The sequence below is a fragment of the Hyperoodon ampullatus genome (assembly GCF_949752795.1).
Source record: "Hyperoodon ampullatus genome assembly, chromosome: 3".
In the NCBI taxonomy this organism is placed as follows: Eukaryota; Metazoa; Chordata; class Mammalia; order Artiodactyla; family Ziphiidae; genus Hyperoodon; species Hyperoodon ampullatus.
Window position 1 is genome coordinate 45,308,168 of NC_136916.1, and position 14,946 is coordinate 45,323,113.

Genomic DNA, 14,946 nt, shown 5'->3' on the forward strand with positions numbered 1-14,946 from the left:
CAAGTGGATCCATATCATTATCTTGTTCTCCAGGACCAGAGTCTGACCCTGGTCCTTCTGAACCTCAGAGTCTGAGGTCAGGTCTTCAGTCTCCTTATTTCCCAACTTTTTCTCTGGGGTCCCCATGCTACACCTGCTTTACCTGCTTTGAGACCCTTTTATCTTTTCTGAGTCTGAGATTCGCCCTGACTATCCTACAAGGCACTAACTGTAATGTTGACTGCAAAGGAATTCAGGAGAAAGAGGAGTACTACTTAAAAGAATTGTAGCCTCAAGAGCTAGTGATTCAATGTCTGCTGGGAGCCCAGCAAAGGGAATACTGTAAGGCAGAGACTTCATGAGAAAGATATTCTTATACGGAAGCAGTAGATGCTACCCAGGCTGCCAAAGACATGATCCTTAATTCCTCTTTAGCTGAATTTAAGCAAATAAGCTGGACATGAGAAAGTGAGAACTAAAGGAAGAGAATGCTATGGAATTTGTAGACTATAGACTGAAACAGTGTTGTGCATTATTTCAATCATCTTTCATATACGTAAATTCTCTCTCCTGATCCTTATAAACATCCTGGGTGTTAGGTACATCAAGAATGATCATTCACATTTTACAGATGAAAAAGCAGAGGTTAAGCAGGTTTAACTTGTTTGCCTAAGGCCACAGAGTTGCTTGTAATTGGCAGAGCTGAGAAAAGATTCCAAACTCTAAAATCAGTGTCCTTGCTTCTATGTTTCATTATTTCACTAAATGTTAACAAGGTGTAGGAAAATGTAGCAAACCAAAACAAGTAATATTCCTACAGAGATTAGTTCTTTTTAAATTAAAATACTGTATTTCAATTATTTAGTTTTCTTTTTAATTATTTAAAATAATGTGAAATCCTTCAACCTCTACACAAGTACCGATGAAAATATTAACTTTCTTAAATACTAACATTCTAATTGGACTGGATTAGTCATACCAGATGCAGGTAGTTTCAACTGTATGTTAAAAGGATAGAACATGGCACAAGAAACAGAATTACAATGATATTCTGCAGCTGGTGTGGTTGGCCTTAGAGACGTTACATTTACCTGCCAACACTGAGCCAAATCAACAGTATTTGAAAATAAAAGGAGAAAGGCAACAGCTCTGAAACAGACAGCTAACAACTTAATCAGTATGTGCAAGCTGCTACAGAGGCCAATGGAGAAACCCTATTTAAAGTTGAGCTTTTGAAGAAGAACTACAATCCTGCAACCTGTGGACCAAAAAACACATTCTCAGAAACTTAGACAAAATGAAAAGGCAGAGGACTATGTACCAGATGAAGGAACAAGATAAAACCCCAGAAAAACAATTAAATGAAGTAGAGATAGGCAACCTTTCAGAAAAAGAATTCAGAATAATGATCCAGTGAAGATGATCCAGGACCTTGAAAAAAGAATGGAGGCAAAGATTGAGAAGATGCAAGAAATGTTTAACAAAGACCTAGAAGAATTAAAGAACAAATAAACAGAGATGAACAATACAATAACTGAAATGAAAAATACACTAGAAGGAATCAGTAGCAAAATAACTGAGGCAGAAGAACGGAAAAGTGACCTGGAAGACAGAATGGTGGAAATAACTGCTGTGGAACTGAATAAAGAGAGAAGAATGACAAGAAATGAAGACAGCCTAAGAGACCTCTGGGACAACATTAAATGCACCGACATTTGCATTATAGGTGTCCAAGAAGGAGAAGAGAGAGAGAAAGGACCCAAGCAAATATTTGAAGAGATTATAGTCAAAAACTTTCCTAACATGGGAAAGGAAATAGCCACCGAAGTCCAGGAGGCACAGAGTCCCAGGCAAGATAAACCCAAGGAGAAACACACTGAAACAAATAGTAATGAAAATGACAAAAATTAAAGACAAAGAAAAATTATTAAAAGCAGCAAGGGAAAAACAACAAATAACATACAAGGGAACTCCCATAAGGTTAACAGCTGATTTCTCAGCAGGAACTCTACAAGCCAGAAGGGAGTGGCTCGATATATTTTAAAGTGATGAAAGGGAAGAACCTACAACCAAGATTACTCTACCCAGCAAGGATCTCATTCACATTCAATGGAGAAATGAAAAGCTTTACAGACAAGCAAAAGCTAAGAGAATTCAGCACCACCAAACCAACTCTACAACAAATGCTAAAGGAACTTCTTTAAGTGGGAAACACAAGAGAAGAAAAGGACCTACAAAAACAAACCCATAACAATTAAGAAAATGGTAATAGGAACATACATATCAATAATTACCTTAAACATGAATGGATTAAATGCTCCAACCAAAAGACACAGGCTTGCTGAATGGATATAAAAGCAAGACCCATATATATGCTATCTACAAGGGACCCACTTCAGACCTAGGGACACATACAGACTGAAAGTGAGGGGATGGAAAAAGATATTCCATGAAAATGGAAACCAAAAGAAAGCTGGAGTAGCAATACTCATATCAGCTAAAATAGACTTTAAAAGAATGTTACAAGAGACCAGGAAGGAGACTACATAATGATCAAGGGATCAATCCAAGAAGATATAACAATTATAAATATATATGCACACAACATAGGAGCACCTCAATACATAAGGCAAATGCTATCAGTTATAAAAGAGGAAATCAACAGTAACACAATAATAATGGGGGACTTTAACACCTCTCTTACACCAGTGGACAGATCATCCAGACAGAAAATTAATAAGGAAACACAAGCTTTAAATGACACAATAGACCAGATAGATTTAATTGATATTTATAGGACATTCCATCCCCAAACAGCAGATTACACTTTCTTCTCAAGTGCACATGGAACAGTCTCCAGGATAGATCACATCTTGGGTCACAAGTCAAGCCTTGGGAAATTTAAGAAAACTGAAATCATATCAAGCATCTTTTCCTACCACAACACCATGAGATTAGAAATAAATTACAGGGAAAAAATGTAAAAAACACAAACATCTGGAGGCTAAACAATATGTTACTAAATAACCAAGAGATCAATGAAGAAATCAAAGTGGAAATTAAAAATTACCTAGAGACAAATGACAATGAAAACACGATGATCCAAAACCTATGGGATGCAGCAAAAGCAATTCTAAGAGGGAATACATAGCAATACAATCCTACCTCAAGAAACAAGAAAAATCTCAAATAAACAATCTAACGTTATACCTATAGGAACTAGAGTAAGAAGAACAAACAAAACCCAAAGTTAGCAGAAGGAAAGAAATCATAAAGATCAGAGCAGAAGTAAATGAAATAGAAACAAAGAAAACAATAGCAAAGATCAATAAAACTAAAAGCTGGTTCTTTGCGAAGATAAACAAAATTGATAAACCTTTAGCCAGACTCATCAAGAAAAAGAGGGAGAGGACTCAAATCAATAAAATTAGAAATGAAAAAGGAGAAGTTAAAACTGACACCACAGAAATACAAAGGATCGTAAGACACTACTATAAGCAGCTATACGCCAATAAAATAGTCAACCTAGAAGTAATGGACAAATTCTTAGAAAGATACAACCTTCTAAGACTGAACCAGGAAGAATTAGAAAATATGAACAGACCAATCACAAGTACTGAAATTGAAACTGTGATTAAAAAACACAGAAAAGGGAACCCTCCTACACTGTTGGTGGGAATGTAAACTGATGCAGCTACTATGGAGAACAGTATGGAGGTTCCTTAAAAAACTAAAAGTAGAACCACCATATGATCCAGTAATCCCACTCCTGGGCATATATCCAAAGAAAACCATAATTCGAAAAGATACATGTACCCCAGTGTTCATTGCAGCACTATTTACAATAGCCAGGACATGGGAACAACCTAAACGTCCATTGACAGATGAATGGATAAAGAAGATGTGGCACATATATACAATGGAATATTACTCAGCCATAAAAAAGAATGAAATAGTGCCATTTGCAGCAACATGGATGGACTTAGAGATTGTCATACTGAGTGAAGTAAGACAGAGAAAGACAAATATCATATGATATTGCTTGTATGTGAAATCTTTTTAAAAAATGGTACAAATTAACCTATTTACAAAACAAATAGAGTCACAGATGTAGAAAACAAACTTATGGTCACCAAGGGGGAAGGGAGGAGGGATAAACTGGGAGTTCAGGATTGACATATACACACTGCTATATATAAAATAGTTAACTAATAAGAACCTACTGTATAGCACAGGGAACTCTACTCAGTACTCTGTAATGACCTATATGGGAATGGAATATAAAAAAGAGTAGATATATGTATATGTATAACTGATTCACTTTGTTGTACAGCAGAAACTAACATAACATTGTAAATAAACTATATTCCAATAAAAATTAATTTAAAAATTAGAGTATAACTGTGACATTCATGCAGTTATAAAACTTGTCCAAAATATTATTTAACTTATCAATTAATGAGGGAACTAGTAAGATCTTATAACTGGCTCAAAGAAGATTTCCAAGAGCCATACATAAAGATAAGCAATGAGGAAAGCTGAAATAAATTTACAAATAGAGGCAAAATAGATCTAGCCACAAAACAGTCATCAGTTGCATCCCACCAGAAATAATTAGTTTGCGTTTCTGACAACTCTCAGTTGCCAAGAGATCATGAAACATCATTGTAGCTGCTGCTCGTTATTCTTCCTGTACTTTACTAATTTAATTCTCCAGCACTTATGCTCAGGTTTGATAAAACTGAAGTTTGTCTGGGAAACATTGAGAGGGAGAATGCCTTCCCCTCCGCAGATGCCACCTAGTCCTAGTTCAGTTTATCCCACTGCTCTTTACAGTTAGGGTATGTTATTTCATCTGATACTTCCCTGGGTCATTACATAAACAGAGCTCCAGAGCTCACCCCACCACTCCTCCAGGAAAAACAATCAAGTCCAAGTGAAACCTTCCCCTCTCAATACACTCATTTAATATTTTTCCACTTTAAGTATCATATCACCTTTCCTAAAGAAAGGAACTCTGATTTTTTTTTTCATCCACCAAGGCACCTGAAACAATTCCAGACTCAGTCTTCAATAAATACTTTCTACATGTGAAAATATTTTAACGTTTATATAAGAAGATCAAGGTATAGAACAAGTTTAAATATTAAATCTTTGTCGACTCTTCAAAAATAAGAAAAGGCTCTTCCCATTTTGCTGTGCCTCCTCTTCATAACCATAGGTAGCTTTAGGTGCAGCTTGTGTTTTCACAGTGCACCAAGCTGGAGTGGAATGGAACTGTAAGTGGCCATGGATTTTTCTTTGGGAGGAGGGTGTCTGCAGTTGTAACAAACTTTCTTCAGATCATATCACCATTTCCTACTTCCTCAGGCCAGTTCCCTTAGTCTTCTCTACATTACGGTCTCTGAAATTACACTCAGATGCCTACAAATGCTCAGAATGTGTTTCTACTTAGGGAAGAAAACTAAGGCAATTATGAATTTTCAGTTCACTGACATGTTTCACCTCAGAAATTTTTAAGAATTGGGATAGAGGGATAACATATATCCATTTAGGAGAGTGTATCAGAATCATTTGTTGAGCTTTTCCAAAACATGCCATTCTGTGAGAATCCTAGATTGTACGAGGCAGGTTGCAATGAGTGTGTAGTTTAGCATTGTTGGTACAGGGAGAGAGAGAGAACCATTTATCTAACATTAATAAAATACAATAAACACATTATCATCTATAAATGGTTGGGAAATAACATCCTTAGTCCTATCACGTATCTCTAGTGAGCCCTCCAAAGTGATGTCTGTGCTTAATACCTGCAGCATTAGAAATGCTCATATCCCTCAATCACCTCATTTATTGTCAAATATATATGCTCTCTATTATCTTACCTATAAATATTGCAATGCTTTGAGTTTGCTGGATGACAAGAGCAAAAAAAGAAGAAAAAAGAAACTCTGTGTTTCATTGCATTTCTCAGACACAAGGTTCAGGAGATGTTGGATTTCCAAGGACCACTGTGCATCCTCAGGTTGACCTATGTGTGCACCATTGTGTGATTAGATCATGGGGAAGATGGGAGCAGTGGGCACCTGTCCTAGAATTGCAAACTAGTATCTGGAAAATACATGGCCAGGAGATACCTTCTTTATGAAATTTGACAACCCTGGATGTTTTTCTCATGTTCTGGAAACAGAAGTCAACAACCAAGTTGACACAGTATCTAAACCTGGCATTCTGTAAGCATGCTGGCCACTGCATCTTCATGATCCCATTTCTTTAACTTAAGTGTTAAATGAGAGGAAAAGTCTTAAGCTGCGAGGATCTGATGTCTGTGATGCAGAGCAGCACTTCAGAGATACTGAGGGAACCTGCACTACATGGTGATGACTTGGCAATGGCCATCTGGTGCTATTTCTTTGTATCTACCTCATTTTGATCATACTGTATTATTCCATTTGAGCCTCACGATTATGGCAATAAAATCCCTCATCTAATACTTCTTTCTAAATGCCTCTGCTTACATTATTTTTTTTCTTTTTAGCAATACTTTCATGCAGGAGGAAATGGCCTGAAAAAGAATTTCTTGGAGAAAAGCCCAGACCTTCAGTCTCTGAGATACGCTCTCAGTCTTTATACCCAAACAACTGATGCCTTGATAAAGAAATTCATAGACACTCAAACCTCACAGAGTAAGTAACACATTGGATGTGAGAATAAGTAAACTGAACACAACTAAACTTCAACATAGAAATCATTATAAATAATATCTCTAATTTGACTATAATAAATTAAAGCAGCAATAAGAATGGGTAATTATTATTCATAGAAAATTACCCAATCTTTAGCAAATTATTTTATAATTTCAATAACACTGGGATATGCTCAATACTAAAAGTATATTGAGTGGTTGACCTTTGCTGTTGATTCTAATTTCATAAAATTTAGTAGACCCTAGTTTTGAATATCCATAACTGTGATATTCTCAACTTAGAACAAGAGTTAGTGTTTGTTGGTCTTGGTAACTTCCAAAGTAAGAGCATAATTCCCCAAATCCTGACTTCAAATGCAAAAATCTCCTACTATCGGGTTTTCAGGAGGGCAAACTCATTTAATCCTAATTTTATATGAGAAAAATTCTAACTTTTACTTCGAAATGAGCCAAGAGCCAAGTATTTTATTGGAAACTCAGATCTGTGTCATGTGGCAAAGTTCCCACCTCATAAGCTTCTAGGATATTACTGTTAAACAACCTTTCTTTCAAGTTGCTTTGTGATTTATTATATTTTGGTAATTCCATGTATTTAAGATCTGGCATTTCTGAGAGATTATTGAAAATGTCCCTTTGAGTCAAAAAAAAAAAAAGCCATATGCAGGCTCAAACTCTAGAACATAATAAATTGCCTCCCAGATATAATAAAAAGAAATAAGAGGACACTATCTTCATTCATGAGAGCTCCTTCAAAGGAAGCATACGGATCTTTTTCCTCTGATGAAAATGCTCCAGACTTGTTATGTTTCGTCATGGATATTTTCATTTTTCCAATTACATGAAAGATAATGCCAAGGTAGGTAGGGGCTAGGTAGGTGTTTGACCTGTCTTTAATATTATTCTCTGTGCTTTCTGATAGTTTCAGACTAAATGCTATAAATACTCCTTTTAATGTGATCTTCAAACCCAGCTTACATTTTAGGATGGTTCCAGAAAGGAGAAAAGAGTTGAGTCATAAAGCCTTGTCAAGATATACATTACTCCTTTAACCCATGATCCCTCAACATTTTCTAAACTGTGTAAATATGAATGCAATTCTAACACATCTTATCAGAATAGTGTCATTGCTTTATTCCCAAAGAATGTGAGTGTATAAAAACTTAGCTCTGCTTTTATAGGTATACATTATGTGTATATACACACAACCCATGTTTCAACATAGATGTTACACCAAAAAAACTACATATGTGTATCAATTTTGGTGTATGGGATTTGGCACACGTGTTGATTTTCTTTTGTATGAATTGTTTGGCAACATCAAAAAAAAATAGCAGGGGGAATAAGAGGATTCATAATCCTAATAATCCCTGATGACATAACTTATTTTCATCTCGGTCTTTTTCTTTTTTTACTCCCCTTTTCTGACTTTTTCTAAGTACACAATTTTTTTTTTTTTTGCATAATTGAAATTGATTGGCTATGGATATGAAATGGCTTGTCTTTTCTCTGATAGTTACCTTCAACCATGCTGGGTGGAAACTATTTCCATCTCCTCCCTCCCTCCCTTGTCATCCCTCCAACTGCCCCCCAGCCCAGCATGATCAGGCCCAAAGGACCTGAGGTGTAAAGGGGACTTGAAGTGCCCTTTGCTCCCCCATCCCCATCATCTTCTAGACCCCTCTGTGCTTCAGGGTTTTGGGAGCAGACACTGAAGGGGAGGAGGGCAGTGTCTTTCATGCCCGTGCGTACAGTACCTGCTTCCTGAGGGCCCCATGCTAGGGATCCTCCCATCTGCTCAGCTCCCTTCAGGGAGCCCTCAGTTCTTGCCTCCTGCAGCACCTACTGTGGCTTCCTGCTCCTTGAGTGTCTGCTCCTAGTGTCCAGCCCTCTGGAATGGGGTCCCAGCCAGAAGGCTGCCGCCCAGCTTCCTCCAGTGGGGCCCACCGCAGCTCATATATGCTTTCCATGTCTGTGGTGATAATGGGGACTTCTTCACTGTCACCTGCCCTATCTCTACAATTCTCCTTTCTACCTGCTCAAATACTTGCTTATACTTTCAAACTGGGGGGAGGGGAGGAGGAAGAGAGAAACACTGCTGTCTAACAGATCATAACCATTGTTCAATCAAAAACAGAGGTGAGCCAATTCTCATCAATTAAAGGATGCAGTGTTTCTGAATTTTTATCCAATTCCTTTCTTCCAATTCTATCACAATCCTATCGCAATACTCATTACCATAGACTGAATAATCAAGTTAGCAACAGCACCATATCCCTTATAAAATAGGGAAAGGAGAGATAGAGGAAAATTCACTGAATGTTAGAATTCTGTATGACGTACCCCAAAGTAGAACATATTAAAGGATGCAATCCCCATTTCTATAACAGTCCCTAAAGTCATGGGTTGTATGTATGACTTCCAAATGCCCGGGGCCAGCCCATATTTCCTTTGGCTTCTAAGGAACCTCAGCTTCCAGGGTTCTTTAACTGACAGAGAAACATAGAAAAGTTGAATTCTCAAGGGTCTTATTTACATGGGCTGCTCTACTCTTCTATGAACATTTGACACGAGGTGTGTTGAAAGAGAGGAACTTGGGAGGCACCCCTTGGATTCCTTTTGTATCCTCCCTGCAGATGCGCATTTACAATTAATAGTAGGATCAACTCTCCCTTTTTTGTGCCTGGTAACCTAGTATCAGGAAGAGTCCAAAATGACCAAATGAAGTCTCAGTTTCCAGTGTAAATATTGTTGCAATTATTCAAATAATTTTCTAGAACTTGGCTCAGTACCAAATACCCGTGAATATTTATTATGTTTAATTTTTGTTAATCTAATTTATAGTTTGTTAATACAATTTAGAAAGACCATACTGGTGTTATGGTATCTTTCAAATATAAAATTTGAAATGGGAGCTAGTGCTGCACACTGCAAACCCCTGCTACCCTCTGCCTGAGGAGCCCCATTCAGGGTATGCTGGGCTGTCAGACAGTTAATCCCCAGGAAGCAGCCCTCAACCAGTGAAAGATAGGAAGCTGGCAGATTAAAAAACAGACAAAACATCAGCTTCCTCAGTTGGGACAACTCTAAAATGAATTCTACACAAACTCCAGAGTTCCCCTGTGAGATGAAGCTTCATCCCTTCAGGGAGGATGCCTTCCCAGATGGACCATTTACCATGGAATGCCTGTCTCAATTTTCTGCTCCCGGGGGAACCCAAATCCAGGGTCACACTGCTGGAAAGTGAGGATCCAGATTCCAGGTCAGCTCCTCTAGATCTAAATCCTGTGGTCTTAACCATTATGCCTGCATCTTCTTGATGCTAATTAAATTGTAAAGGCCAAATACCCTGAATGAATTTTTCCCCATTACTTGAGCTTTTTCTCTCACAATTTCTTAAGTTAGGAATGCAGAACTAATTAGAGAAACTCAGCTTATAAAGTAGTGAACATTATTTGGAAACAAATTTTACCTATTTCATTTACCTTATGACTGAAAAAACACAAACTGATTTCTTGTCTCCTTCATTTCTAACTCATACTCTACAAGTATTAATGAATCATCATTCAAGTGTTACTTAATCAACATGTTGTGTAAAAGAACTTGGAATCCTTTAGAAATTTAACTGTGCTTTTTAAGGCATCCATATTTTGTTCTCATATTCTCATAAAATCTTCCCTTACTCCATTTTCTTCTTTCCCTCTCTCTTGTTAAAATGTTCTTTCACATCTCTTTCTCCTTTCTGTTTTTTCCTGATCTGTGTTAGCAAATTAATTGTAACATTAAATATATGGGGAAAAATGAATAATCAATGAATTATTTTTTCACTGTCTTCAAATTGAAAGACATACTTTCTTTAAAAATATTTTTAATTCAGTTTTTACATAAATGGGCTTGTGAGTATAGAAAAACCTGGTATATATTGCTCACTTATGTTTTATTTTATTCCCTTGCTCCATTCTCTCCATTTTCACCTTCCTTTCCTCTTTCTTTGATCTCTTTTTAGAATAGATTTAGATGTCCTCTTTCTCCAGTAATTTAAAAAAAAAAGGGATAGAGTTTCATTAGAAATTTATGAGCACAGAGTTCAAATGAAATCCATCAGTTTGGAAAAACACTGTCTTCTCTCCTCTTTCTATTCCAAATATTGGAAGATAAACAAATGCCAAATGGATAGAGAAGTATTCTTAAGTCCTCAAGTGAAACTGAGAGTTCAGTTTTTAAGAGTATCATGTTTATTAGTATAGCAAGGTACTGCAGTAAGAAAACACCATATTATGCTGCATTCACTTAACAAATATTTACTGAGCATCACCTCTGAATAAAGTCCCATACCATGGGGCATATATTCAAAGCTGAACATAGTGTTATGTACACCAGGTGCTCTAATATGGTGGTTCTCGAGCAGAGGTGAATTTGTCCCCCCAGGGCAAATAATTACAAATATCTGAAGAGCTTTTGTTGTCTCATCTGGGAGTGGTGGTCATGTTACTGGTATCTAGTGCGTGGAGAACAGGGAGGCTGCTAAACGTCTTACAGTGCACAGGACAGTCCACAACAAGAAGTTATCTAAAGTCTCCAGGTAGCAATAGTGCTGAGGTTGGGACACCCTGCTCTAATACTAGACTGAAACAACATGAGAAGTGATGTGACATGTCATGTTAGAAGAGGGAAAAATTTGCCTTGGGAAGACCGGAAAAGCAGAACAGTCAGTGGGAAAACTGAGTCATGAGGAGGTAGAAAGAGGAGAGCATTCTGGATTCAGAAACTGTCCAGGAAAGAATATACTTGCATTCTTAATTTTAAAATCCCAACATATCAAGCATATCCACAGTACATTTTTATGAGGAAAAATGTTTATTTTATTTTTAAAGCAAAATTCACCATATCACCACTAATAGATAGGGTTAAAAAGTACCTTAGAGTTCCTTGCACTGTTAACTATTTTGTGTAACATTAGTAGAAATTATTTTAATATTTAAAGTAATTACCATGTTCTTCTCTTGGAGTTAGCCCTATGGCTTACATTGGGTAGTTAGCTTGAAAATTTATCCTTTTTTATTGTGGTTTCTCAAAAATGTGTTACTTACAGTTTTGGAAGCTGGTACAAAATTCATTTCTTGAATCTTAATTACAATATTCATCATCATTTTTGAAAAGGCTTCTCTAACAGCTATTTCATTATACCAAGGGCTCTTTGAATATTTCATGCAGTAGCACAGTGAAAAATGTATAAAACTTTAACATATTAAGTAGAATTCTTTTCAATGGATAACACAATTTGGAATGAGGCACAGAATGATTGATTGCTGACCTATCCTGTTTCATATTCAGTTTCCTTACCTGAACATTTATTACAGCTTGAGGAACCTAAATCTAAAAAGCTTTAAAGACACAGGGGATTTTTTATGTCTAAGTTACAAATGGCTCATAAAGCAAAAAAAAAAAAAAAAGACTGTATATATTAAAATATATGAAGTGAAATGTCTTTATTCTATAATCTATCCTTTTTTTAACTTTTTATGAGCAATATCTTTGAGTCCTTGCTTATTTGAAATTTCTTAAAATTTAAATCAGATCATTTTGGTCATTATAATAACTTGTTTCCTGCTTAAGTAGAGTATAATATATTTTAATCTGAAATGTAAATCAGATAGCTACTGACTCACATTTTGAATCTACGAATATGCTTCAATACATTCAGTATGTATAAAGCATTAATTATCTCTAATTGTGGTCTTCAAATTACAGAAGATATGTCCATAAGAAGAAAAGAAACCCTGTGTGAAGTGGTTCACTGTAGAAAAGGTCTCTTCTTATCAGAAGTGTAGAACTTAACATTAATAATATTTAGTTGGCAGAAGAGCTGGCATCAAAATAAAGAGATTAGCCTTTAGGCCAAGGGCCACAGCTGAAACTTCACCTTGATGCCACCTATGGGAGAAAATGCTGAGGAATGTCTTCAGGCTAAATAAAGTTCATTTAGCCATCTTCAATTTAATACTGATTTGAAAGCACAGTCAGAAGTGGTCTCTCATTTTAGCTAATAAGCCTTTCAGAGATCACCAGAATCCCCTCCAACACATCTATGCCCCTGTCTTATCCCTGGGACAGAGGGATTCCACTAGCTAGCACTGCCTTCTAAGACAAGAGGTTAGCATTTCTTATGCAGTGGAAAAATTGAGAATTTATGCGATTTGGCTCTTCAAATATTACAGTTGGTCTGATGACATTCAATGCTGGGTGAGGCTCTTCAGTGCAGTCAAAAAGCTGTACACAAATAACTTTAGTAGGAGTGGTGATGTGATACGGTCTGAGCACACTGAATCCTTTCCCAAGGTAAAAATGTGTTAGATAAGGTTATAGTAATGCTGAGCAATACTGGGCACTGAAAGCAAGTTGTCCACCACTGTACCAGTCTTCCCATCCAGTCCTGTGAGGTGAGTAACTTTATCCATGCTTGTCAGGTTAAGAAATGAGTCACAAATAGATTAAGAAACTTGCTAAAGTCATATAGATAAGTGGCAGAGACAGCACCCTTCCCACTATTTCACACTTGTTTTAATCAGCAAAGAAAGCAAAATGCATTATTACTTCCTACACCCACCCCGCACTTTCTTCTCCATAGTTTTGAGTAATTGGGGTTACACTTCATACTTCTTACTTCTCATTTTGGTAAGACTAAAGCTCCCTTCTGTTCAGGAGATAATCTTTCAGTTGGTATCTTTTTCACATCAGCAACAAACTCTATCCCCGAACGTCTTCCTTGCTTCCCAGTTTCTTCTCATTCTGGCCCCAGTTACTGGGCAGACTTAGTGGCCAGGGCATCTTTGAATGTTAATTGGAAGTAATTGTACTGTAGTAATCTAAGTTGAAAATAAGAAAATGCATCCTGCTTTCCAAAAACCCTTTCTAACATAGGCTGATTTCACTCCTCTAGAGTCTACTGTGTGTGTGTGTGGGCGGGGTGTAGGTGTGGGTGTGGGTGTGTGTGTGTTTAGGCTATTGCTGCTTTGGTCTTTCTTCTCTTTTCTACTCTTCTCACCCTTGTCCCCCACCAGCAGAAAGATCATTTTGTAACACTCCCCTTGCACATAAAGTCATATCATGAGTGCTAATCTACATTTCTCTCTTCTCCCGATGTAAATCCTAGAAGACAGGGCCTTGCTTACTCATCCCTCAAATCTAAGTGCTCAGTATAGTGCTGGATACAAAGTAAGTGCATTAGTGAATTTTAGAAAAAAATAAATGCTGGGAAATTAAATGCAGAAAATTTTAAATTGTGTGATATGACACAGTCCTCATATTTGAACTGATGCCATTACAAATCTTTATTGAAAGCAAGTATATTTACAGCCCAAAAGAGAGGGAGAGGGAGAGAGAAGAGGGAGGAGAGAGAGAGAGAAGTTTACAGTTTGATGGCTGATAGTTTTCAGTAGTTTCTGTACAACGTAGAAGATAGTAAGTGCCACTGGAGAAATACAAAGGGCTATATAAAGTTAGATGGAGAGAATAAGATCATGCATTTGTATTAAACTCTTGAAATCACCATGTGTTATTCCATCTGTTACATGAACTTAAACATTACCAGGAAAAAAATGAAATACACTACTGTGTTCAGTTTAGGTCACAGATATATTCATATACCCTTTCATTTGACTCAGTTTTAGGAGCATTTTCCATGTGCCAGCCTTTGTGTTAGATGCTAGTTAAAACTACAATGAAAGGCTGTGCTGAATATCTTCCATTTGCCCCTTCTAATCCACCCTACTTTCTCCCTGGGGCTGGGGCATATTGATTACAACAATAGACTCTCTTACTCCTTGTTTCCCATCGGGTTCAGCCAGTAGGGAGCCCCTGCAAAGCTCTGGGGGAGGAAAGAGTGAGGTAAGGTATTCATTCTGTCCGCTCCCTCTGGGCATGATCCATTCATTCAAGCTGACTTTGTCTTTTGACTCAGCCTCTCAAAGTTGCCTTCCCTAGAAGACTCTCCTGTGGACCACAGTAGCGACTTCCGCCCCTCAGGCTTTAGGGATTATGGATATTAACAGCCCCACTATCCCTCGTGTTTTCCCTAACCGGCCACCTAAACCTTCACAGTCTCTTTCCTAAGCAACCAAAATTACCCTAATTTGAGTTTCCATCTGTTTGCTAATGATACCCCGATGCATACAAAGGCAGATCTTCATGGCTTTGCTAAGTTTTTCTTCCATGCCAACTCCGGTCATCAAAGATTAACATTTTAAAATAAACAAATCAAGCATCAG

The 14,946-nt window shown here is 37.2% G+C and overlaps 1 protein-coding gene across 1 annotated transcript in view; it reads left to right on the forward strand.

The window, feature by feature from the left end:
* UNC13C (unc-13 homolog C) overlaps window positions 1-14,946 on the forward strand; it is a gene marked incomplete at both ends in the record, with an annotated part of 584,133 nt that overhangs the window by 528,826 nt on the left and 40,361 nt on the right. Inside the window, one exon of the mRNA XM_079701234.1 lies at window positions 6,515-6,662. Within this exon, the coding sequence (XP_079557360.1) occupies window positions 6,515-6,662 (148 nt within the window). The remainder of the gene's footprint in view (window positions 1-6,514; window positions 6,663-14,946) is intronic.